Source organism: Fundulus heteroclitus, chromosome 13 (genome assembly GCF_011125445.2).
Source record: "Fundulus heteroclitus isolate FHET01 chromosome 13, MU-UCD_Fhet_4.1, whole genome shotgun sequence".
NCBI classification, from domain to species: Eukaryota; Metazoa; Chordata; class Actinopteri; order Cyprinodontiformes; family Fundulidae; genus Fundulus; species Fundulus heteroclitus.
In genome coordinates, this window is record NC_046373.1 from 4,055,209 (window position 1) to 4,083,167 (window position 27,959).

Consider the following 27,959-nt stretch of genomic DNA (forward strand, 5'->3'; position numbering starts at 1 on the left):
ATTAAAAATGTCACCGCTGGGAGCAGCTAGCGGGTAGGGTTTAAAGCTGGAGAACCTCCCATTGTTGCGCCATTTTGAACCATTCCAGCGTAGTGCCCGAAGCGACATCAAAACCGGGTGTAACGTTGCCCTCATTCGAGTGCGCTGCTGTAAAGATAACCCTCACACCAGCGGCTTGAGGCTAGCGCACCGCACGGGGACTCTCTCGCTGAGGGAAGCGACATCAGAAAGTGTCTGCAAACCACAGAAATGACGCAAACAACAGGCGAAGAACCTCGTACAAGTGTGCATGCTTGTGTGTTCACTCTCATCAGAGCGCAAACATCTCCTGCGCAGGGAAAAAAAAAAAAACGCTGTTTGAAATGACATGAAACAAGACGCAAAACTGGTGATGGCTGAGGGGCTGGACAGACGGAGGGAGGGGGTGGGAAACGAAGCCGGACAAATGCTAAGCAAAGTTAAAAAAAAATGTATATATAAAGTTAAAAAGCAGCAGTATTTAAAACACAAACTGTGAAGAAAAAACACAAAGCATCCCCAGCACCAGAACGCCGACCCGAAGCCTCACTCTGAATCCCCCAAACAACGTCACTGCACTTTTTCTGCCCTATGCAAAGCCCGAGGACTGCCTCCTCTCTTCCCACATGCCCCCCCCCCGACACAAAAAAAAGTCAAGTTAACGTATGACGCACGACTTTTGTTTGAGAAAACTTTTAAAAAATACGAAACCAGGAGGAAAAACAGGGACAGATCTTTATGGCTCCACACTGTGACAACCGGGCGCTCATGGAAACCACGACACAAGCCTCAGAACAGAAAATCGGAGAAGAAACAAACGCTCGCACGCCCACACACACACACACACACACACCCACACAGGTCCCTTACCTCCACAGCCTGTAAGAGGCAACAGTCTGGAGAACAGGATGGCATTTTCACACTGAGACGCTCTCCAGTGACACGGAGGGACACAGAGGGAGGGAGGAGGAAGTCAGGAAGGGAGAGGGAGGCAGACTGAGCGAGGGGGAGAGAGAGGAAAGGAAGGACAGATTGGCGAGGCGAACGCAGGAGAGGTAACGGGGAAAAGAGGGGGAGGAAGTGACAGAGGAAGGACGAAAGTAAAGGAGAGACGGAGGAGGCTGCCCCTTGTTCCCGTGCTGGGCTGCATAAAAAGCTGAGCTGCAAGGAGTAGTATGAGCAGTCGCTCATTTCCTCCTCCTCCTCCTCCTCCTCCTCCTCACAGTGGATTAACCCAGTGTGGGATTTTTCAACAGGGAGCTGCTACCTGTCACGTACTCCCTTATCTCCAGGGTTGTGTTTCATCCACCTGATCCCCCCCCCCTGTCCAAAAACTATCTCCGTCAGCTCCTTTTAGTGATGGCGCCACACCATCTTTCTCCACTCTTAAACACGCCCACAACTCCTTAAACACACACGCAGGCGAGCTCAAACTACTCAGCCAATCACAGGGCACAGAGACTCATCCCTTATTCTCCTGCATCTTCTGACATTTCCTTTGAGCGGGCCTGACGGTTTCAATTTCTAGCCCGTCCCCTCGCCTCCTATCTTCGTCCACTTCCTCCTCCTCCTCAGCTGCATGTGAAATACTGGGCAGAAGTGTTAGGGCCATAGCAACATGTGTAATGCACATGGACAGCTTGAACGTTCACGAGAGAGAAAGAAAAAGAAAAAAGAAGAAGAAGAAAAAAAAAATCCAAGAGGGAGCTAATTGGACCAAATGGATGATGTGCCACGCGTTTTGGGGCTTTTCTGAAAGGGTCGAGGAAGAGCTAAACAGGGAAGGGTTAGCTTTGGGGGGTGCGGGGGCTTCGGGGGCGGAGAAAGAGAAAAGATCTATGGAAGAATGTAAGCAATGCAATACTGAGTCATAATCAGGCTCATGTGTAGAGCCCAGGCCGACCCAGCTGGCCCCTAATACAGTATGCGTGAGAACTTTTAGGCGCGCACACACACATTCTTGAAAGAGGAAGACAAAATGTAAACTATGAAGACCATCTGCAGCCGTTTTCTTTTTCCTTTTTCCACATTAGCGATGGACTTTTCCTCCTGACTCACGGCGTAGCTCCTGAGAGATCTGGACTCCTACTTCCTCCTTTTTCATCTGTTTCATCGCTTATTTGCCCTGTTTACATCTCCATGTGTTGATGGGCTTTCATTACTTTGTTTTTGGATTTTATGTAATGGACCAACACGACAGATGCATAGATGTATCTGAAAAAAAAAATAAACAACAGTGGAAGGTGCGGAGAACTTAAAAGCATGGCTGGGTTATAAAAAATATCCAATGCTTTTTAACACCTTGTTCAAGCCATCGTCTGAAAAAGAAAGCAGTGTAGCGACCTATAGAAACATGGCTGTCCACCAGGACGAGAAGAGCGTCAACTATAAAAAGCAGCCAAGAGGCCCACGGTAACTTTGGGGGAGCTGCAGGTCCCACAGCGCAGCCGAGAGATTCTGCCATCATGGCACTTCACAAATCTGGCCTTTATGGAAGACCGACAAAAAGAAAGCCATTAAAAAAAAGGCATAAAAAAATTGTTTAATGTTTTCCATAAGCAGTTTTGCAAAATTCTGGGAATTTTCACAATAGGAATCTTGGAATTATCAGGAATTTATAGATTTAAATAAAACTGGAATTCAAGAGATGGAAAGTTGGACTCCAACATAGGTTTTCAGTTTTGCTGCAGAATATACATTAACATATTCTCACTAAAACAACCAGACTTTATGCTAATCTAGGGCAGGGCAATATATCAAGAGTTAAAAAAACATCAACTTTTTAAAAGTCCAGTAGGTTGTTTTTCAGCTGTTTCACATATTTATCTACAGAGGTTTGTTAAAATTTTTTCCTGTAAGACATTTAGGATAAAGTTTTGATCAAGAGATGCCTTTTTAAAATTACTTTAGGAAAAGAAAAACATATTGAGATAAATATTGTGTATCGGCATTCAGCCTAAAAGTACTATACTATACTAAAAGTATACTAAAGTATACTAAAAGTACTATAGATATTATTTTTGGCCCATATCGCCTAGCCCTAGGCTAGCCCTATGCTATTCCATAATCCCTGGACCAAATCATACTGCAGGGCTAATGAGAAAGTCCTACATGCCCAGTGCATCCCTCCATTATGATGTCTAGGACTAAGAACAGGGCTATTTTTGAGCCCAGAGCACAAGAGCATTGTGGACACACATTTGAGCCTGTTGCTTACATAAAGAGAAGTATATTGACATATACCAAATATTTGGTGTGTTACAGCTCAAGCCACAAGCCATGTGAAAGATTCACCAAACATGGAAGAATTGGCTCTGGTCAGATGAGACCTAAACCATGTTGAAACATGGTGACCGCTGCATTAAGCTGTGGGGATGCTTTTCTTCATCATGGGCTAAGGGGCTTCAGCAGCCCCAAACATCCAGCTAGAGATGCAATGAATACAATGGAAGGGAATAGATCAAAGTAAAAATGGTCCAGTCAAAGTCCAGACCTAAATCCAAGAGAAAATTAGCAGCAAGATATGAAACTGAATGCAAAGTAAACATATATAGGTATCTAGATTAGCAAAGCAGGTAGAGGCATGCCCTAAAAGATGTAATTGCAACAAAGGGGATTCCTCAAAGCAATTTACTCCACGTTTTTTTTTATTATTATAATTTGGAACAGATTTATTGTTTTTGTTCCCATCCACAGTTATGGACCACTTTGTGTTTGTCCATCACATAAATAAAGTCCACTGAAACTTGTGAATGTAACTGGACAAAACGTGAAACTCTTCAAGGGGTTCAATGTACTTTAAGCTTTATCATTGTGCAAATCTAACTCACCTTGCCTTGTTTCTCCCCTTCTTTCTGGTTCCTCTTTCGTCTTTCCTTTCTTTTTACCCCCACTTTAAAAAAGTGCGGGATGGGGGTGAAATTGTACACTGCAAAAAGTAAGTAACAGTTTCTTGAAATCAATGTATTTGTCCTTGATTTGAGCAGGTAAATAAGTTAATAATTAGATATACTGCACTTGAAATAAGAGGATGGAGATGAGTTGTTCCTATTTCAAGGGCAAAAATATTGCTAAATGGCAGATAATCTCTTTCACCTGCTCAAATGAATGGAAAATATAGTCATTTCAAGAATTTTTTACTTTCTTTTAGTTCCTTTTTGCAGTGTAATAGGGTTTATTGTCTGCTATGATGCTTATAGAAACACACACACACACACACACACGCGCGCTGTACGCAGCACCTTTGAGTCGCAACATATTGGACTGAGGGGTTACAAGCAGACACCTGCACATGCATAACCAAACGCACACGTATCAATAGGGTCAGAGGTCAAACACAGTAATCTGCACCTGGGTCAGAACCACTTGCCCAAGAGGTTTATGAGCCCCTAAACCTCTTTCTCTCTCTCTCTTTCTCTCTCTGTCTCTCTCTCTCTCTCACACACACACACACACACACACACACACACAATTGATCTGGTTGTTTTAAGCCAGAGCCAGTCTCTTCCCCAGTAACATGAGCTGCAGAGTGAAAAAGCTTCTTTACTCAGTGGATGGCTCTGCACACCGTCTGCTTTTTCATGTATAGACACTTAATGCAGCCAGAAGATAAACCTCTCCAAAGCCTTTGAATCAACACAACTTACGCAAAGGACAGCAGCAAGAAGTAGAGGTTCAAACTACATATTTAAAAGTATATAGCCACATTATACGCTTAAAAGAAGACCAACAACCGTTTGATTATGATAAAATAAGGTTACATAAATCAAGCGTCTATCCTGATACTGTTTTGATTGTCCTTTTTGAGGCTAAATAGAACCCAGGACAGGGCGCTGAACAGATATAGACAGACGTGGCGCCATCTAGTTTACCTGACTCCGCCAGATAGATTTGCTCCGCATATCCATCTGGAAACCTTCCGTTGAAGTAACTTTGGGAAGGGGCGAAAATACTGGTTAGCTGATTGGCCTATGTTGGTGATAGACGGGCCAAATAAACCAATCAGATTCGTCGTCGCTCATAACAGAGCGACGACGAAAACACAACCACAAGCCAAGCTACTCTTGCTGCTGCAGGTAAAGGCTCGTTAGCTCAGCAAATAAATTACTCTGTAATTCCGATAAAACTTGCTCGATAGCCACGCTAACGCTAGTTTCATCGGCTGAAACCGCCATGTTCTTTAGACTGAATTGACGCGCTTCCCGTTGCGTCACACCTCAACCCGCCTCGAAGCCAACGCTGATTGGACGTTCGTTTGGTGAACGGCTCCAAATTTTCTTTAACGGAGAGTAGCCAGACTGATCTGCGAGTGAAACCTTGAAAGCTCGCGAGATCAGGATGGTCTCATGAGGCTACCATCTAGTGGCAGTATCACAGAACTATCATAATGCCGGCTCAACAAGAGTTCAGTGACAACCTCCAAGGATTTTTTAGAGCACATTACACAGCATAATAAGATCCAGCAAGCACACCAGAGAGGTTGGAGAAAAAGTTGTGGAGAAGTTTAAAGTGGCATTTGGACACTGTTAACACCCATTCACCCGTCTTCATATTATCCACTCCTTCACTATATATTTCTCTCGTTTGGACTGTTTTCTTCTTCTCACTCTGACCTGGAGAATTTATAATAACATTGAGAAACCATTTTTTAAATTTCACCTTTAAAAACTTTTTTTCTCAATTCTAAATGGAGAAGATGTTCAGTGTTCAAATTTAGGGTATAAATTACAAAAAAATGAACGAGGCACAGTGTTGTTTAGCTAATTAAAACAGCGATGAACCTCTGACACAGAACAGGAAGGACTTTCATTTTGATATTTCTAACTTGACGTATCCACGTAATAACAGAGTTAGCTTAACAGTGAGAGAATGTGGGAGGCAAGTTATGTTTATTTTGTTCTGATGTGACCCAAAGTCTAAACGAAAGTCACAACATGTCCTGTTTAAAGTTTGACACAAGTATGTAGAGGACGCTGCAAACGTGGAAAAATGGGCTCTAGTTAAATGAGATCCGACCTGAACCTCTGACCAGCATGTAAAACACTTAATGTAGCAGAATATTGTCACTAGACATCCTCCTGAAGACCACACTGTGGGGTTAGTGTTCTCAGAGTGAGGCAGTGTGTGGATAGTTTACAAGGCACAGTTTCTCTAAGAATTTGGGGAAATAAACTGATAATTTTTACCCTCATCATGTCATGATGCAGCATTCAGAAAATGTTAAAGTAGTTAATAGCTTCTCAACATGACTGCATGTCAGAGACAGAGCACTTTGCTTAAAACTTTCCTTTTTGACAAAGCTTATAACTAGAGTGGCTCATGTTACCCTGAGCTACCTTTATAGTTATGCTGCTATAGGGTTAGGCTACTGGAGGACATCAGGGTCTATTTTTCTTACTCTACTGATTTGTACTGTTCTCCAGTTTTGCATTGCATTGAAATGACTGTTGTCATTTCAGCTTTAACTTTCTGTTCTCTCTCTTTCTCTTCATAGTAGGTACACCTGGTCTGACGTTCTGTTAACTGTGGCATCATCCAGAGAAGACAGATCACCCGCTACTACCATCTAATGTAGAACAGATTACTAGATCAATGTGTGCTGCTGTGCTTTTTTGTCTCTCTTGTTGTATCTCTGCTCTGTCTTCTCTAACCCCCAGTCGGTCGAGGCAGATGACCGTTCATACTGAGTCCGGTTCTGCTGGAGGTTTTCCTTCCTGCTAATGGGTGTTTTTTCTTTCCACTGTCGCTTCATGCTTGCTCAGTATGAGGGATTGCTGCAAAGCCATGGACAATGCAGACGACTCTCCCTGTAGCTCTACGCTTCTCCAGGAGTGAATGCTGCTTGTCGGGACTTGATGCAATAAACTGGGTTTCCTTATATAGGAAATTTTTGTCCAATCTGTATAATATGATTGAATTTGTCTTTGTAAAGTGCTTTGAGATGACATGTTTCATTAATTGGCGCTATATAAATAAAATTGAATTGAATGACAAATGCTTTCTTATATTTCTTCTTATATATTATCATAATACTAATTCAACCATCATTGCTTTCCAGGTGCCAAACTGTTTTAACAACTCAGGGTTTCATCTAAAAGATTTAGCCAATCCAACTTCATTTCTAAAGCATTTTAAAACAGGTAGACCACAGTGCTTTACATATCAAAGTAATTGGGAAAAACTCATTAATTAGAAAACAATATATACATAATCCCACATTTAAAACCAATGCCCAATTTGGTATTTAAACCCTGCAAAAAAGAGTTTAATAAAAAAAATTATAAAAAGGATGAAGCTTGCTTAATGTGCAGTGGCAGGCTATTCTAAAGCTTGACACCAGACAGAGACAAGGCGTGGTCTCCTCTGAGCTTCTGCCTGGTTTTTGGCATTGACGGGAGCAGCAGGTCAAAACCAACCAACTGCAGATGTGCAATGGAGGACCTACTGACTTCAAAACACAGTGCATTACAGTAATCCAGCCGCGTGGTGACAAAGGCATAGATCATCGTTTCAAAGTGCTTTGCATCGAGTACTGGCTTTACTTCAGCCAGCTGTAGGAGCTAAAAAAAACAACAACCATGGATTTGACAACTACCTTAATTTGGCCATTAAAAGTAAAGTCAATTTAAAACCAAGGTTAGCTGCTGTTGGCGTCACACAGTGGCAGAGATAATCCAGACCTAAAAGCAAGCTTTCTGATGTGCCACCTAAGACCATCCCTTCAGTCTCACTCTAATTAAAGGGTAAAAGATTTAATGATATCCTAGCCTTCAGCTCTTTAAGATACTGAAGGAGTTACCCATCAATATTAGTACTTTTCTTGAGTGGCACATAATTCTGGCTGTCATCTCCTTAAAAGTGTAAAGAAATCCCTGCCTTCCTAAAAATAGAGCCAAGTGTAAGTAAATAGAGGCTAAAAAGAAGAGGACTTAACCGGGATCCCTAAGGGAACCCCGTAAAGGAGAGGGGCAGGAAAGGACACCGTCTCCCAGACTATCACAGAAGGTTTGATCTGTGAGGTAAGATCTGAACCACTACAGAGCTGTTCCTCCAATGCCCACCCATTGCTCCACATTAGATAGAAACATTTTCTAATGCTGCTCTTAAATCTAAAAGCACAAGGACAACACAGTCCGAAAAAAAAAAATCATTAACAACTATACTCAGTCTTTTGCAGACTGAGTATAGGAAATTAAAATCACTGGGGAAAATTTCTCAAAAATATCAATATGTAAAAGAAAAGCCATTCTCAGGATGTCCACAATCTTCTCCAGCAGCTTCTATATAAAAGCCAGTTCAAACCCAGAGATAACAGAAACCCTTCTGGGTTTTTCCCCCCAGGGCATGATTTTTATCCAACTCTCCCACCTGTTGCTTAGTTAGTTCTGTATCAGGGATGAAGAATGAGAAATCTACCGAACTTATCTAGTTAAGAAAATGTCAACATTAGCTGTCTGGATATTTAGTTTTAGTTTTGAGCCCAAGGTCAATACACACTTTAAAACTTGCTTATGGGTCATTCGGGGACTACTGGTCTTCGTCCTTTCATTTTACTCGTTTTAACTCGTTTTTATTGTGTCAAATTCATGCTCCGTTTTTGTGTTTTATGTCTTTCATACAAATTTCTCATCTGACGTTGCTTATCCGGGGACCCTGTCACTAACCGCCATGTTGGTAGGCAGAATCGCTTTAAAAACGGCTGAGTACGTTTGACTACCGGGGATTATTTATTTAATCTTTTACAAAGCTTGCAATGGTTATTTCGTGTTAGATGAAAGCTCAGTTTTCACTACAAATGCGAAAAATCTGAAAATATGAAGGACTATGAATAAAACTCAGAGGATTGTTTTAGTGCAACAGTTTCAGAGAAACAAAAACCTATATTTAAAAACATATTTTATCCACCTTTGTAAATCAGGGCGGGATACATTAACAGTGAGGGAATAGAGAGGCTCTCCTCTCTGCAATCTGACTACAGGACGAGGCAGGAGCAATCGAGTAGTGGGAAGAGAATCTCACAGCAGTACTCACCATTGCCTCAAGACAATAACGATCTGTGCCATCAGTAGAAGTTACCAATAACAGAAGAAAGTTGCTACATTTTTTGCTAGTCGCTTTTTTGAAAAAAAAAAAAAAAAAAAGTTGCTGGATTGGTCTGAAAAGTTGCTAAATATAGTAAGAAATTTGCTAAATTGGCAGCAGTGACCAGGTGCTTCCTCGGATTAGAAGTATTACCAACGCGGGCCTTGTACTTCGCCTCACAAATATCGCAGCAAGCATAATCTGTGTCGCATTTTGAAAAATGGAGCCATGCTTTACCAATAATAATTATTAATGTTACAACCTGCAGGTTCAACCCAGGGTACTCCACATAAGAACCAAGATGTTCAGTGAAAATGGCACCAAACATAGCAATGCTCCCTTTGTGAAATTGTAGACTGTTGATATTTGTTAACATAGCGTTTTAATCCACTAATAGGGACATTTTAAATTTACGTTTATTTAAACTGCTGAGGTCAGCTGAAAGAGATGGCGTATGTCTTGACTAGTTGTTAGCTATCACCACTCTTCATTTTCAATAAGCTTATGGTGACATATGACATCGTTCCACTTCATGTGGGTGACCCATCCTCAATAATGTTGAAGACCTTCACTTGAAAATATCTTAACTGACCCTTTAATGGGAAAGTTGTGTCTCTCAGTCCACTCAATCTGTGTGACCCAATGTCCAAATCTGGCTAGGACTCTCTGGAACGTCCGCATACAGCCCAGATTCTTATGAACGCACAGACTGTGGACATCTTCAAGAAAAATTAAACAAATGGTCAAAAGATGGTGTGAAACGCTAAATAGAAAAAGAAACCTGTGAATGAGATTATGAGAAAAGACAAGCATTAAGGACTAGTATCTAAAAAAAAAAAGCATGGGGAATACCATTTCTTGACCTTTGATGTGCAATGGAGCGGTTTGCAGCTATGTGTGAAGTGCACAGGATCAAATTTAGCTCTTCTAGTTCAGAGGCCCTGGTTCTCAACTAGAAAACCATTAATGCCTCTCCTGGGATTGGGTGTCAGTCTTTGCCTCAATTGGAAGTAGCTTCTGCTCCTCCACGCTGAAAGGAGTCAATTGACGTAGTTTCTAATCAGGATCACTCCAGGGCAACTCCCTTCGCAGGTTTTCCAACCACATATCTGGGAGGAGACCCCAGGGCTGAACCAAAATATACTATACTTCCCATTTGGACAGGCATCACCTTGGGATTCCCCAGAATAAGCTGGAAGGTGTTGCCAGGCAGAGGGATGTGTGGGCTTTAACACCCATTAAGCCCTCGAGCCAAACTTGGATCAGATGAACACGACAAACTGACAGTGTATGAAGATTTGATATTTCCCAAAAAATTTAAATGTAGTGAATAGTGTTCCTCTCTGAGCAGGCCTTTCTGGTTCAACTGACAGGAGAAAGTATGAATGTGTGTTTAGGCTCTGTTTTGGACTTGGAGAGGTATGTGGAGACTGAAAATGATGGTTGCATTTGAGATCAAATCTATGATGCTATCGACCTGTCCACAGTGTCTGTGCAGAGTACTATAAAAATACAGAATATGGAAAAAGAAGAATTATAAAACTTACTTGGTGCTTTTTAGTAGAAGTGTGAACTAGATCTTATATTACTAGATATTGCAAAGACAGACTGTTATGTTTAAGTTCTTAAAGGAAGTCAATCTTCAGTTTTTATTTGCCAGGTATGGAGATAACCCTTGTTACATTGCCACTAAAGAGGGATCCACCAATTTTAAGTTGTTTATATGACAGCTTGGGTCACACTGAAGAAAAAACTGACAGATTAAAACAAGGTATGAACAACTAGTAGTCAAAATGAGATTACTAGTCCTGGCTAATGTTATACTAAATAATATACACTGCTTAGATTTTTATAAAACACAAAAACCTAATATCACCTCGTGATCACGAGGTGTTACATGACTAGTATACAGTTAAAATTTATTTCTCAGGCTCCTTTTAGCCCAACATTCAATTTATCTTCTTGCATTGTTAGAGAAGGTGGGGGTGGGGGGTCTGCAGTGTGGTTAAGCAGCAAGTACTCCAATAATCTTCAGGAAACCCTTTCAAGTTGCATCATCAAATTGCAACTCAGCAAAACGTTTTGTGCTTGGCAAAAACTACAAAGTTCCAGGAAATCTTGATTAAGCCCACAAACACCAGTGGAAATAATTACTCAGACCTGCGTGTCAATCTGTGCTAAATCCTTTCAGAGTCAGATTAAAACTCATTAACAGGTAATGATGGAAATTGTTTGTGGTAGATTATATAGTGAACTAATGGCCATCAAACAGTGCGGTCTGATTGTACTGCCACTTCAAGCTCACACGAACGATAACATGCACCTTGTCTGGGGGTCAGCAGACCATTGCGTGCAGAAATACATAAGCTCACCCAAAATCAAAAGGAAGGTAAGAGCCCTAAAAGAAAATGGGACCAAGACCTTTTTTCTTATTAGTACAGAAGATTAATCAGCACTTAAGCATATTTCTTTGAAGGCTGCTAATAAATAAAGTATACCATAAAAAACCCTTACTGCTGTCAAAATTGTCACATTCAGACATTTCCTCAAGTTGATTATTGATTAAAGTCAGGAATTTACAAAGATGGAAGTCATTTACTTAATCGTCCCACTGGTCTGATGTCAGCAAACTGTGCCGATAACTACTACATTCAATAAAATGGAGTTCAGAAAACTACAAACAACCAAATCATGTAATTTCTGACTTTCTGATCTGAAGTAAACTTGAGGTCCTGTGTATTTGCTCTGAGGCCTGCCTCAACACATTTACATTTCTCTCTTCTTTGGTAAACACCAAGACCACAGAAATCCCATTACTGAGAACAGTCCCAGGCCTGTTCATCAAAATCAAGGAACCTGCAAACCAACCTACCACTCAGGAGTCCACCGTTAAACAACAACCAGAAGACCTTGCTGCAAAACTAACGTAAAAACTAAAAGGTTAAATAATTCAAAGGTAATCCTTTACAGAACTGCGGGTAAACATTTTATTATTCTTTAAAAAAATAAAAAAAATCAAAAAAAAAAAATCATACTTCTGAGATATGCAAAATTATTGTCTGAAATTAAACAGATTTCAAAATAAACCAATATTGGCAATACATCCAACCTTTCATAATCAGCATGACCAAACCTTAAATACAACCATAAATAGGCACTCATGGAAAGGTATTTCCGCCGAGGATGATTATTAAATTGTATAATTACTCTAAATGACAGTAAATTATCAGACCGCCAACTTTTGAACCTTACAGTAGGCCTCTCCGACGACTAAGGCAGAGCGAAAACATAGAACCATGCTAAACCATGAATGCACCTTGAGCTTTTTTACATTCTGTATCAGTACAACAACAAACAACACAATCCATGGAAAATTTGCGAACCCTGTCATATAAAATTTCAATAAATATCAATCTGAAGAAATGTGTTTATTTTTATCCAGCCCCTTTACTTTAACACCCCTAAATAAAATCCAGTGTAATAATATTACATTTTTCACACAGAAGGACATGTTAAGCTACTCCAGAAAGAAATGATTGGCATTGGATATCTTTTGGGAGTAATAAATATAATGGCACACCACACTTTTCTTATTACTTTTTGAAAAAGACCTCTTCCTTCATAATGATGCTCTGCTTTCTGCTGGTCTATCACATGAAATCTCAATAAAATAAAGTTATTGGTTGTAATGCAAAAAGGGTTTTGATTATCTCTGCAAGGCTCACCCCCCGCCCCCAATTATGATCCAGTGTTAGAAGCAGTAATTATCTTAATCAGAACACAAAGCAAATACTGAACAACAGGGAACACATCCGTCCCTAAGGACATCATAGGTCAGGGTCAGCTAAAGAGCAGCAAACCAGACACCTGGATGGATTTCAGGGTCTTGCTCAAAGCTACTTCAGAAGAGAGGAGGCTTGCTGATACACATGGCATTAATCCAAATCATTCGCTTGCGTCTGAGCGTATATTTAACTACTCGGTCTAACTTGCTGACCCTGATGTTCATAACATTGTCTCTGGCCACAAATAAAAGCTCGAGTTGCGTTACAGCCACGATGCCAAAGCAAACGCATTTGCCCAACAATGACAGATGGGACCTGACCAAATCCCTGTGAAAGGCGGGGGAACACATCTCAACTGAATGTTGCAAGACTGGCACAAATAGCATGGGAAATTGTCCTTATAAGAATTAACCATGAGGAGCAGCGCAACCAGTGAAACGGCTCTGACGCACCAGCCAAACTCAGCTTAGGAGCTCTGACAGAGACATATCATCCTGTTAACGGTTAATGGAGCCTTAAATTCCCTAAGGTTAAAAACAGTCGAAGCGAACGCCAAGTTTAATCCAGTGATGTCACATACACTGATTTATTGGCTCATTAAGTAAAATGTGCATCAGTTTGAGAAAGACTGAAGGCTTTAGAACAATGCTCATAGTGAAGGCCGACAATAGCTCAAGGCAAAAAATACCAGACAACTGTCTGCTGATCATCACACGGCACTTATGTGTCTCTCGTCTGCATTGACATGTATACTGCTCATAAGTGTGCATCATTTACAGCCCTGAATACATTCACATATGCGTGTGTCCTCCAAACACCTACACAGGTTCTCTGTGTCGACTGCTTGTTCACATTTACCAAATAACATTAATGCTCATTTTGTGCATCAAAGTTAAGTAAACTAACCATGCTAGGACATGCACCACATTATAAAATATACTTTATCCTTAAAGTCTACGCGCAATACAAACAGTCTGGTTCTTCAAATCCACAGTCATCATTAGAACTACAAGAGCGTTTAGCAATCAATCTTTACCAAGCTCAACGTCTTAGTTTAACAAGTTACTTTTCTAAGTGATATGCAAAGAACCATATCTTTTTAAACAGGAGAGCATTAGTGTGGTTTCCCCCTCATCTCGATGGGACACCTTCCCAAAGCCTTTCTTCTCTGTAGTGACCAGGCACTGCAGCAGGACGGGTTGCCAGACCTTGTGACAGAAACTCGCAGGCCGACCTGTGAAATTAAGACCCAAGGCAGAAACGATACAGCAGCACTGTGCGTCGGCTGCTTTTAAGCTTGGTTTATGTTTGACACATGTATGTTCCGTGTGGAAATAAGACGCACCGACACAACTTTTGCCGCATTTATACGCAAATCAAGTGGTTTGCCATAAAGAAACAACTAAAAGGATGCGGGACAGTGGGCCCAGAGCAGCATGGTTAGGGCCTGGGTGTTCATGGGCATCCAATCGGTCAAAACTGAAACTAATCTTGTAAAGTGATGGGGAATAGTGGAAACACAAATATTTTCCATTCTTCAAATATTTTCCATAATTCTATTGATTTTCTATACCTTGCCAAACTTGGAAAATACACAAATATATATGTTCCAAGATTTCTACCGACTGGTTAATCCTGGTAAACACAACAGCTTTGATGCAGTTCAGGATCCTCCATGCTTCCTCCACACTGACTGAAACCCTTAAATATCTGTGCTTATGTCTTATTGCAGTAGCATAATCTCTCACAAAACATGCAGATATGTCCTGCCGTAAATGTAAGTAAATTTAATCAGTAGGCATAAATAAATCCTATGTTTGACTCAAAAATAAGGATAATCTTAATCCCTTAATTTTCTAGTGAATTCAAAACTGTGTCAAAGAGCCTACGCCCCCTTTTCACTGTTATTCTCAATGTTTATTGTATTAAAAGTCTAAATTTAAACAAATTAGTTAGTATGCGTCAGTGTCTAGGAAGAAGATTGAAATCTGCCAAATCCTAAATACACATCTAAGGACAAATGAAAAGCTGCTTGCCTGCTTGGACACACGAGACAATAGTTAAATGGACAAAATTTGGACATAATGAAGATAATCTGGAAAAGACATGAGGCAACATTTAGTTTGCTGACAGGCTGACACGCACACAAAGGCTCCTTTGTACTAACTGCAAACTCGCTTTGTGACTCCAGACCTTGTGAGATGATGTCAACGAAATGTTAAAATAATGCTTTGCCTTATCAAGTATCTGTTACGCCACATGTGGGCACTTGTGTGTAAGCAGAAGTGGAAAGAATGAGCGAGTGGCCATCTAAAATAAAGTTTTGTTGTTCAGGGTGGGCATCCTGAACACATCTGAGACGGATGGAACATTCCTAGAACAGAAGGCTAAACAGGAGGGAAGGAAGGGCAAGACTGCAACACACACACAACACAGCACACACACACACACACACGCTCACAGCCAGGGTAAAAGCGTGTGAAGCGGAAATGAGTCTGTCCTGTCGAATCCGGCTGACGGATTCAGGAGGTTCAGGGAGATCCGACTTGAAGACGTTCCCATTCGGGTTGTCGGCTCTGCAACGGAAGTCTGCACTATCTGCAGCATCCTGGTGACATGACTCACCTTCAACCCCAGCAGAACCTGTGTGTGTGTGTGTGATTGATGGCATTGACTCTGTAGGAGCATGCACACACCCACCCCCCCCCCCCCCCACACACACACACACACACACACAGGGTCAGATAACCCAGGGTGAGCTGTTGTGTAAGGGAAGGAAAGCTAGTACAAAGCCAAAGTCAACACACTACTCTGTTCTGAGAATATCAGGCCACTCAGCTGATTTCTAAACACTCCCAGACATGCATTATGTGCACACACATTCCCTGCCCAGTGAACGATCAAACGATGTGATAGAAAGCCAACAAGCAGGGAACTAACTAGAACCTCTAATACGCGCCTCCTCGTCTTAGTTTATAATTTAGGTAATGGAATGACAATAAATGATGCGGTGAAGGTGTACTTGCATGGCTGTCGGAAGTCTGTATCGGGCTAAGAACAGGGGATCCCGCTGGGCTACAGAGCTCCGGGAACGGGTTGGGGATGGCCGGCAAAGAGGCCGGGCGCAGCTGATGCTCTTCCTTTAGACACCTGCAGAGGGAGACAAATGCATTTTTGTTAATGCCTCGAGAGTTTATACAACTGAGCCTAACCCTAAGATAATAGCCTGAATACTGACTGATCTGAAGGTTTAGTTAAAAGAAAAATGATGCATTTTAATGAATTTATGTAAAAACAGACATACAATGTCTTGCAAAAGTACAAAAACACAACCCTCCAAGCATTTTTATGGGATTTGTTGTGATAGAGCAAAACCAAAAAAAACTTCACGGTTGTGGGGTGGAAGGAGAATGATACAAGTTTCAAACTTTTGACAAATGAAAATCTAAAAAAATGAGTGGTGTGCCTTTCTTGTTCAGCCCCCTGTATGCTGACACCCTAAAATAAAAAAATAAATAAAATAAAGAACACAAAACCTCCTGCAGTCACATAATTATCAAAATCTGTTTTAATCGGCAGGTTGCTTCATACAACAAAGATTTTGACTTTGGTTCCACTTTGCTCTCAATGAAGATATTTTATTGAATATAACAAAAGGCAAGTAGAAATGTTTGTCTTGTGAATACAAATATGCACATTTTACCAAAAGTTGACTGATTAGGTGCAAATAAGCATGCTATTATTGATCTGGGCACCTTGATTATTAAGTGTTCCTCAGATTGACTCGTTTTTGTAAATGGCACCGACCTGAAAGTAAAAGTCAAAACAGTTTGTGTGCAAGATGTGTGGACTATTAAAAAATACATTAAATTTGTGTGCAGTTTAATATTAGTATAAATAAAGCTATGTATGTGCTGTTAGAGGTGTATTAGTGAATGCAAAAGATGAAACAACCTGAAGTTTAAGGAACATACTGCAGACCTTCTGTAGTCCACAAATTTGGTCTTTATAATAGCAAAGCATAAGAGGTCTACCTTGTGTTTTGTAGCGGATGCAGCAAAAAGGTGTTATGGTCCAATAGGGCTAAATTGGACATATTGACAAACTTGCATTAATGCAGTGTGTGGCAGAAAACTATTACCGTAGATGACTCTGAACACACAACCCTCACTCACGGTGAAACATGGTTGTGGAGACATCATGATATGTGATGATTTATTGAGTTCAACTGTCTACCTACTAAACTTAAACCGGTTAGATCGACACAGGGGACGAGACTTGTTGCGTTTACCTGACAGCCTGGATGTGCATGGGTTGAGAGTGCTTCAGCCTTTCCCTGGAGGGGGAAGAGGGGCGCAGGGACGGCGTGTGGCGACGGTGGATCTGGCCGTGTCCCGGATGAGCGGAGAGATGGTGATGCTGGTGGTGAGAAGCGTGTACGTGACCGTTGTTTAGTAGAAGTGACGTCTCTGCCTGCGTGGACTGCACGCTCTCCATGGAGGAGTTCATGTCATTCACCAGCTGCTCCAGGTCCACGTCGTCATCTGTGGAGGCAGCTGGATCGGGGGAGGAGAAACAAAAAGGGGGAGGAAGAAGTGAGAGACCGCACTTAGACAGCTGTGCCCCTCCACTCTGTTATGTTAATTCTTTGTTAAGAGATCGGGCAAGGAAACTTGTAACAGGCAAAGAAAACCCTTTATCTACCTCATAGTAAAGATATATTTCAACATACATGACACTGTATTTTTATCCCAAGAAATTGTTTTTCCAAGGAACATTACTTGCTGCTTACTGTTTGAAATGGGCCTACAGTGCACAGGTAGAGAAAAGGAGGACGTGCGCTTCAGCTGCAGTAGCATCTTATTGCCACCGTGTATTGTCCAGCTGATATGATCTTCAGTCAGGGACACTCAGAACGTTATATTTATTTTGTCCCATCTTCACAGAAAACTTGGTCTTACATTCCCCCCCCCCCCAATAATCCCCGGGCAGTTTGAGTGGGTAACACAAAAACTATCTGAGAACACTACGCCCAGCCATGGATGGGTTAAGTTGCCTGTCTGGTATTAGTTGAGCGTCTCGTTCCTGTGGAAGAAAGGCATTTCCGTTTATCTAACAGAGAAATCTGGTCTGAACAAATGTTTGTTTTCTCGATTTAACTTTGCCTGGATTAATTTGAAGAAGTAAATAACCTTTAAAAAGCCAAATTGAGGAGTTGTACCTCACTGAAAATGGGATATGCACCAAGTACCTGAACTATGTGCTCAGTATAATTGATTTTAATATTAAATACTATAAATGTAATTTCATACTAAAAAAAACTGCTAAGCATCATAAACACCTGCCTCTGTGACTCTTTATTGGGTAATTTTACAAACTCCTCAAAGGCAACAAGGATGAACCAACATACCCTGTTACTAAATATAATAAATAATCACTTGTAGTTTAATTGTAAATTTGTACAAAATGTAAGGTTCAGATGTTTTTACACTTAAAATCAGCCGCCACAGAGAAAGTTTCTTCCCACAGGGTGTACATCTGTTGAACATTTGTGTGCACAAACCTTGTGATTGAACCTGATTCTAAAAAGGTTATGTTTATTGTAATGCATCTGGCAGCTTTTATCCAAAGTGACTTACAAATGGGAATATTACAGTGCAGTTAATATCAAAGCTAGCTACAAGTTACTTAGAAAGAAAACCACTAGTGGGGCTCTGTCATAGGCGATGGTGGTGACAGCATAGAAATAAAGTGCAGAAAGAGTACTATAAAGAGGGTAGGGCAGAACAGGGTAGGAGATGCTCTATCCAGAGACTCGTGGCTAGTTGTTAAAACGTTTTCAGAAAGAACTGAGCAAAAGTCCGGTTGCCTCCGATGTAAGCCTGCTGCAATGACCCAGATAACTGAGAATTTTGACAGGCATCCATGATGGATGATTTCAAACTAAACTGCAGGATGAGACGATTAGCTTGTTATTCTGACGCTAATCTGACATTCTGTTCACTTTGAAGAGAGGTCTTTTTAGGGGGCTTATTTTTTTATATATATTTTTGACCAAACAAACTAACTTAAACTACATTTTTAAAGATGGCTGCCCTGGACCTGGGGCTGTGATGGCCCTGGTGATAGAGCAATGGTTTATGGAGGGGGAAACTCAAAGAACTGGTGGGTTTCAGTTCAGAGCTGCAACCAGTTTGGTGGATAAGGCCTCCTGCCATACGATAGGGTTGTGCAAATCCAGTTTTATTAACTTAAGGCAAGGGCTTGTTGCTGGTATGAAGGTATACCCATGTTTACTGAGTTTCTTTGAAAATTTTCCATACTACTCCTGCGGTTTGAGTCCCTCTAACAAAAGCCAGAGAAAGTGCAGGAGTGACCAAAGTTTTCTGTAGGTGTATGGAGCATGGAGTAATAAAGCACCGATGCTCCCAAACTTGTGTTTTGCACACTGCCCATCAGCTGGTTGAAAGAGGGCGACAACAAGTTTTCCTTACCAACAAGAAGATATTATGTCATTTCGAAATATTTCCACTCATGAACAAAAGCAAAAATCGCTCTTTTTAGGGTAACCCCATTTCAAAACTAGACTTGGGAAATAACCAGTCGGTTTGGGAACCAACTGCAGCCTGCTGCAAGATCAGATAGCCGGACTTGTTAATTAGCTAATTTCAGGTTCTTATTCTTGTGTTACTCCCCAAAGAGCAGAAGAAAAATTGATAAATTTATGTCCCATAGGTGCTTGAAACCCCTAATCAAATGAATACTTAATCTATTAATCTATTTAAGTCTATATGGCAAAGTCATTAATAAAAGTCATTAACTGCAACAATATTTTAATTCAATATAATACAGTCATGTTTCTGTTTCAAATAAAAGCATGTTGATCATAATATACACGTATGGTTCCATGTAAATACTTCAACATGGTACACCTCACCATATTCATTTAAGGTTTCCACATCAACAGAGTCTCCTACTGCCACACCCATTTTGACCTGAGTTGAGCTTTATATTCACTTGGACTACCTAAAAAGTTTGTAGAACACACTTCATTGGCTTGAAGTCTGACATTTAAAAAGCCTAAGATATTTATAAGACAGAGGTGTTTACAACCAGAAGCCACGAAGCAAACCAAGCCGATAGGACCTGTGAAAGTTTGTCACTGCTTGTTTTCCAACCTGAGCTGTTAATTAGCTGAAGTCTTCCAATGATTTGATAGGCCAACAGTGGTAATAACGAACATACCGTTTATTTTCTTCTACTTCTAAAACAATCAGGAAACTCTTCCTGTCACTAAAACCTAAGGTTTCTAGATAAAAAAATCTTCCTCAGTTACAATGGAGGAGAAACAAGGAGAGGGTTGCCATTTTAGATTACAGCCTTTAACCTTATAGCTAAAAGCCACTTAAATTACACTTTTCAATTACACTTCTTGCTACAGATTTACAGAAAAAGTGTAAAAGCAGGTCGGCTAACAGTCCCCCTTGAAAAACAATATTTAAAAAAATTAACAAAAATTTTAATTAATGGGATAAACCCTTTTAAAAGTCTACAAGTGCTACCTTGGTGTGTTTCTGCATGTATCTGTGTCCATGTGTATGAGTCTAAAGCCCTTCGTTCCTCAGAGAGTCCCGCCCGAACACCGCTCAGAGAATTCCAAACATTCCTGGAGGAAGAAATTACAGCGCTTTGGGAGCGTTAACCAGTGCATTTATGGCACACGGTGGCTTAAACGATCAGGAAAAAGCAGAGCAGCAAAACAACACACACGCACACTTCAGAACAAGGATGGGACACCATGTGCACCATGCATCGTACAAGAACACGTGCCTTGGGTTATGCAAGTTTTTTTTGTTTTTTTTATAAGGAAACATCGTGCTGTGTTGTACACACATAGTGAGCACAGAGCAGAAGAGAAGCTGCTGTTCCAAAAGAAACAGGAGGAGTCAGTCATGTTTGGATCACAAAGAGGCATGGCCTGACAGTGCAGCACACACAGAAAAGCACAGTCTGGGACACAGGGTCAAGTGATGTTCAGGTTCATGAGTAGGACAAGAGCTGGGCGTGTGAGCAGGCCAGGAGGGGGGCTAAAACTTGGAGAGAAACGAGAGTAGACAAGGACAGCCAGACATGCACCTTATGTAAAGCTGAGTGAAACAATTACCACTTTGAAATTGGATTTTTCTTTTCAGTAAAACCATTTTTTTAGAATTTAATTTTTTTTAACATTTCTTAAGTGGTATAGGCTATTGATGCTAGTTAATTGCATTTTTTTGCAAAAGCTTGAAACTAAATAGTAAATCTCAATAAACAGTTCTCAGAAGCAATGTCAGCAGCATGGGTCTGGGAAAACAATGGCATTCTGTTGGGTTGTCCAAGTGTTATGCTGAATAATTCCACAGCTCACACCATTTTTTATGTCAAATATGTGAGCGTAGCTAATGGTGGTTTCTGTTTGTACTTTGAATTTATGTCATCTACAGCTAAGTGAGAAGAACAATGAGAGTGCCCTCTGAAATGAATGGGAAAGTCGGAGCTGACCGAGCAGCCCAGAGCTTTGTATTACTTAGTAATAATTGAGCTTTGTACTACAGCATAGGCAGTAAAAGTTGTCCACATGAAGTATTTATTAGCACTTCTGACAATTTCTATCTGATTAAACCAGCTTCACACATAGTGCTGTGAAATGTTTACTTGTGAGCATGTTCCTTGGCTTTGAATAAATAAAATGGGTAAAAATATCCTGTTATTTGCTTGTATTGCTAATATAAGGTAGCTGCACCAGAACAAATGGCAAATTCCATCGTTTTCTGACTTGCAGCTAAAATGTACTCAGCTCACGTGTGATATTATTCGTAGCCCCAACTTTCTAGACAAAAACACAGTTGGTTTAAACGAGGACTGCAGTGAGAAACTGAACAGTGACTGATATAGCTTGATTTGGAGCCTTTTTTAAGATGATTTTTCAGCTAACCATACCTTGTTTCTGAACATGAAGAGATAAAGTACATTGAGCTAAACATCAAGTGCAACTAGGTATATGAAGTACTGTTTATGGTGCTTCATATTTTAGTGCATGTGAATCAGGATTAGGGTTGTAAAATACACAGTCTACATATGTTACAGTCTACTTAGTTCCCCATTTTGTCATCTTTTGGAGCCCCTCCAAGCATTCAGCATGCAAAGTTTAGGGAAGCTTCGCAGGTGTGGACAAAACATCTGCATAGCATAACAGGAGATTCATTTACATTATTATTGGGTCGTTCCTTCAGGATTTGAGTGGCACTTGCATAAATTTTGTACCAGTAGAGCCTAAGTATGATATACATATAAAGACAATTACAGAATGTTACTAAAAGCAACATAATTTTGTTTGCCATTGAAACACAAGAATGCATAAAAGCAACAGCGTATAGATCAGGGGTCTTCTTCTCCAGCCCTTAAGGTCCTGTGTCCATGAACAATCACCTTCTTAGAATGCAGTCAAGTTCTCCAGAGTCCTGCTGATTATTTGTCCTGACCTGATTATTTGACTAAGGTGTGGTGAAGCAGGGACACATAAAAGTTGAAGGCCACCAGACCTCGAGGACTTGAGTTGAAGTTTAAATATTGGGGTTTGAATATTGTCACCCAGCTACTGACATGGCTATCCACACTAAGATATGTTAAGACTGCTGACTTTCTGCACGTTTATAGTACAGGAAGACAGCACAAGGCATGATGAAACAACCAAACAGTGAATGCTTTGTAGCCACCAATGTAATGCATGTTTAACTGGAGGACTAAGCCATCCATCAAAAACTTCAGGTAATATTATGTAGCAAGATCCAAGAATAAAAACACTCAAGTCAAATGCAGAGGAAACAACATCTGGGACTGTAAAATCCAGTCTTAGTAATCAATCTCCAGCAATAAGCCACAATTAAGGTAATTCTACTTCATGGCAAATACTGGAAGATATATCAACTGGGGCCTTTTTGGAGAAGCAAATGTTAAGTCCTGTCCAGGATTGCTTTTCTGGCATTATTTTAAAAATAAGCAGATACCACTGGTTAACTGTGATTTCTGTGGGCCTGCTTCAAACGTCCAACTCATCTGTGTTTTGGAAAGATGTGGAAACAACCCCTTAAATCAGTATTTTATGTCTGCTAATATGGAAATCTGCCACCATGCACAAGTTTCCATGTTTGAAGGGTTTTAAGCCATCTCTTCACTGCTGCAACAGTACTTCTTCATTTAGGCTACCGGAGTCTTAAATAAGGAAAAAAATCCGGCCTTGTGCGGCTTTAAGGAGGATAAAGATGGTTTCATTGGCATTCCTCTCCCTCCTGCTGCGGCTGGCTTGGACAGCACTATTCTGTTGGCTTGACACAGAGAACCCAGAGGACATATAGAAAGAAAATGCCTTCTCCCCCCATGTCCATTAAGTTTGACCTGGAATGTGAAGGACTCGCTACAGGCGTCTGGTTAGCTTCTGACAACAAAACATGCCATACGAAAGTGGACAGTTCATTCTTCTAGCATCCCAAAATACTCTAACCCGAACCTACCAAAACCAGCAATTATTGATCTCTAACCACTGTCTAGAGGTCAGCAAGGAAAGCTTGAGCGTCATGCTTTCTGTGTCTAAAAAGTTTTATCATGAAACATATGCATAGACGTTTGTATTAGCATGAAATAGACTTTTTTGCTCTTCTATAATACTTAACATATTTATAAACAATACAACATCTAAAGTTTCTGTGTTGCTGGTAGTGGATATCAGTTTTACTGCCAATAAAGCATGCTGTCAGGTTATCGGGAAGACAGATGGGGCTATCATAAATGAAGGGCACGTAACCTGAGCTGAGTGCGATCTAAATATAAACCAAATCCATTAGCGAAGCTGATGTAAAGTGTGAGTCGGGCAAAGCCAAAATGTAACTGTATCCGACTGACTTTGACTCCTACTTCTTCACTCCAGGCCTTTTTTTAAAAGTAAAACATATTATCAGGAGGGTTTCCTCTTGTTTTCAGTCATTCATGGCTCCTATGTGGTGTTGTAGTCTATGACCTGCTCCTCTTTAAATGCGAAATGCAGTTTTTTTCCACAGAGATGCAATATTTTTTTATTTCATTCTACTTAATATCCTTTATAGAAATATGTACCTTTCATTCAGTCAGGCTATTTTATTATAATTGCTTATCTTTAGTGTGTCATTTGGCTGTCAATTTCTTGACGATACAATTAAATAGTGGTGCTGAAGGACAAGTAAGGAATCATTCTACTAAAAAGATCTTTCAAAACACACATGGATCTGGCATATATATAGTACATATTTTTTCAGGGAAAATAAGGATCTGGTCCTTGCAGCTCTGTAAAATTTCTGCCTTCCCGTTTAAATTTGATAGTAAGAATTTTCTTTATTGATTAACCACAGTAGCAGGGTAGATAGCAACAGGTTGCTACTTTTTTCTGCTCTGTCAGCTTCAGTCTGGCCCCACCATTGTGTTATTATTAGCCACATTAGCCTCAAATAGTTGAACAATTAAACAGAGGAGTAATAACTGGGTGGTGGTGTGATGGTTTCTTTCAATGCTTCACTATTTATTAGCGGACCGAGCCATCAGCGGGTTAACGCATTTCAACAGGAGAGCTCAGAGCGACAGAAGCCAGTCGCTGGGCTGTCTGTGAAGCTGATACTGAAACAGGACAGTGTTGGCTTATGTTGTCCAGGAGGTTTATTACCCGACTGCTGCAGATACAGAAGCTTTACTGACCTTTTTAAGCTGCTCTCAAATATCACTGCCGTAGTGTTAGCTTGTAGTGGCTGCGTAGCACAAGGTGTCGTTTTGTTTTTGTTTTAGCAATTTGGGTGACCTCGGCTCAGTGGGAAGAGTGACAGTCCTGTAATCTGAAAGTTGTAGGTGCGATTCCTGCTACATGTCGGTGTGCCCCTGGGCAAGGCACTAAACCCCTAGTGGCACATTTTAGAGTGTGATTGGGTGAATGTGGCTCCAGTGTACACCTAAAACATGGCATAATACCTGTTGTACTTGAGCAAAGCTGCATATACATCAAGTAGGCCACGTGGAAAAAAGATCAATAGTATTTGTGTTGCCTCATAAATTAAAGCTTAGATATATTACAAACATTTAAAAGTAAAAAAAAATGCAAAAAAAAAAATAACCTCTAATCTGGACCTTTATGTGAATATAAAAAAGCTGATTCCAGTGATTCGTCTGCCTGTTTAAGGAACAAAAACCTGCTTTACCTTCTTTAATCTCCTCAACCGAGGAGATTAAAGAAGACCTATGTCCCAGACATATGCCCCATATTCTAAAAATGTCTTTCTACACTGTCCAGCAGGCTTTTATAAAGACCCTATCCTCTACCCATCCCCTTTCATGTGGAAAAAAATAAATAAAAACAGCTCTGGCCTCAAGTTAGCCAATTTTACAATTCTCTACAGTTGTTGAAGGGATTTATGATGTAGTTGTGAGTGAGGTGCCTTGGGGGAATTTAAGCCTCTTCAATAACCTCTCCATCTGGTGAGCAGAGCATGAACTGATTGAGAGAGACAGTTTCCTAGATGGTGTAAAAGATGGGCAATTAAAGTGAGGAACTTCTAGGAAGTCAGTGAGCGTTAAGTAGGCCATCAGATTTTTGGCTCCATGAAGATAGCAGTCAAAAGAGGAGATGAAGCATAAAAATGCACAGAAACAAAAGCTGTCGGATACAGAAAGAAACTGACAAAGAAACAAAGTACATTTTCAAATATATTTATGGCATTGTGACAAAACAACAACATAGAATTAAGTCCATATTATTTGCAAAACAGCAACTATTTACTGGGTTGCCTTTGTGCAATGTCTGGAATTACAAAAAAAGGCTGAAGAGTAGATAAAATTTCAGATACAAATGGTGGATCACATTAAGCATAACACTGAGCGGTATGAATAATTTTCTTCCGTTTGTCGCCTTATGGATACAGAACTCTCGTGTCCAGTGCCTACACTTCTTCTTAGTGCCTGCCATCTTGAATACACAGAGTGTGGTCAGGCTCTTACAAACACCTACGTACTCAAAACTTAATGTTGCTATTGGGGATTCAGTGCATGTAGTTATATGTATTTATAAAAAAGGAGATTTTGTTTGCTGATGACCCCTTTAAAAGTAAAAGAACTTTAAACATGTTTATTAATCGGCTGATTTCCAGTCCTGATTTTAAAGTTTTCTGCTTTCTAACAACTATAGCAGATATCCATGTGCACGAGATTATCTAAGTGGTTGGATTAAATCTCGACTCAGTGGACATTATCACGGACATAAGGATGAATAGTAAACTTAAGGCTGTTCTGTCTCTCAAAGACCACCCTCTCCACTGTGTCTTTAACAAACTCAGGAGCTCTTTCAGTGGGCCAATGGTAATGCCTCGTTGTTCAACTGATCACCTCAGAAACTTTTGCTCCTACTGCAGTGCGCCTTTATAATGAGCACTTTGTATGATCTTACTCTTGATAATGATATTGACACTGATGTTATATTATAATGATGTGGCATTTTTGTCGTCTATAGCAGAGTCCAGTGTCAGTGTTTTTTTGCCTGTATATTTTTGTTTTTGACATGTAATGAAGCAAATTAATAAAGCAAACCTTGACCCTAAGTGTGTTGTATTTTAGTGCTGCCTGAAACGACAGTTATCCGGGCCAGGATGCTCTTGTAATTGAGATTTGGAATTAAAAGGGGGTCTCGCCTGGTAAATAAAGTACAAAGAGCTAATTAAGCCATAATGTCATTCAACAACATTTAAGTTAGTTGAGAAAATTTTCTTAAGCAGAAAAAAAGTGATCATCAAGGTCATAAATAATGTGAATGATCTCATGTTAAAACCTGCAATTTAGGACAGAATTGGGGAAAAAATGAGCATTAAATATTTCAATGAGCATTAAATATTTCACTCCGCCTGTGTGTACTTGCGCAGCACTGGATGTAACGTGCGTCATGAATCCATGTGCATATTGAACCAAAAACAACACATTATGCACAGTTAGTCGTGCTTCAATTAGTTTTCACATCAGATGTCAGAAAATGTGTCTAACTATCTGGTACAGCTTGGACGTGGAAGAGAGGAGGACGTTACCATGGTGATGTGGCAAAGACTGAGTGGCTGAGCGCTGAAAGCCGGAAACCATCAGCTCCTCAGGCCTGCGAGAGGAAGTGCGCTCCATCCTTTCCTGCCAAGAAAAAATACATAATTGTCATTTAAACATAGACATGATAAAAAAAAAAAAAAACACCCGTAGGCTGACAAATGTTTCACTGAAGGATAAAACACAGTGCGTTCAAAGGGTTAAAGAAAAACTCGGTTCATGACTCTGCTCTTAATTAATATTAAGACATATGTTCATTCTAACCCTGTGACCCTGCTGACATCTTGCTGTTAGAGCCATCTCAGTCCCATACAAACATAAAATATATCCTGCAGAGGACTGTGGATATATCAACACGTCTATTGCTTAAATAAAACAAACAGACGATCTACAGCACTGTCACATCTAGGGACACAATGTCAAGTTCCTCACACACTGTCTAATTTGAAACAGCCTTGAGGCGAGAAAGCCGTCGAAGAGAAAGAGAGGACAAAAAGCCCAATTTTAAATCTTCCCTTTTCCAGGAAAAAGTAGAACGCGGAAGCGCTGCTTCCAGGAATTGCTCGTGGCCAGGAGTCCTGTTGTGCATGCGTGCACATACACACTGGCTCGCATCTCCTCTCTATGCTTCGAAAACATCCATAAATGTCAGGAGCGAGATTTATAACTCTGAGAAGCAGCTGCCAAAAGCTTTCCAAGGAAGACAGCTTGACTGCTGGGCCTGTGGTCTGACTGCAGCCTTTAGCTAGGGGTTAGGGAAAGCAGCTCCTCTAACTTCCTACTGAAAACCAGCTGCGGCAAACAAATTTCTATACTTTCTGTAAATTTGTAGCAATTTCTTAAAAAATTAAGACAAAACATGGGTGATAAGATTAATGGAAATATTCTACAGTTTGGGTTTTCTGATAATACTGCCCAGTCCTGCATCAGCACTGCCTTCAC

At 40.5% G+C, this 27,959-nt stretch overlaps 1 protein-coding gene across 8 annotated transcripts in view; it reads right to left on the minus strand.

The window, feature by feature from the left end:
- Window positions 1–27,959, minus strand: part of LOC105931958 (growth factor receptor-bound protein 10) — a 63,409-nt gene that overhangs the window by 25,198 nt on the left and 10,252 nt on the right. For 5 of the 8 annotated variants that reach the window (XM_012870898.3, XM_012870892.3, XM_036144916.1 and 2 more), the window contains 3 exons: window positions 27,008–27,101; window positions 17,176–17,440; window positions 15,911–16,034 (listed from right to left, as the gene is read on the minus strand). In XM_012870898.3, the coding sequence (XP_012726352.2) occupies window positions 15,911–16,034; window positions 17,176–17,440; window positions 27,008–27,101 (483 nt within the window). Of the gene's footprint in view, window positions 1–888; window positions 972–15,906; window positions 16,035–17,175; window positions 17,441–27,007; window positions 27,102–27,959 lie in introns of those variants that run through there. The other 3 variants (XM_012870900.3, XM_012870899.3, XM_021320684.2) reach the window with 3 other exon arrangements.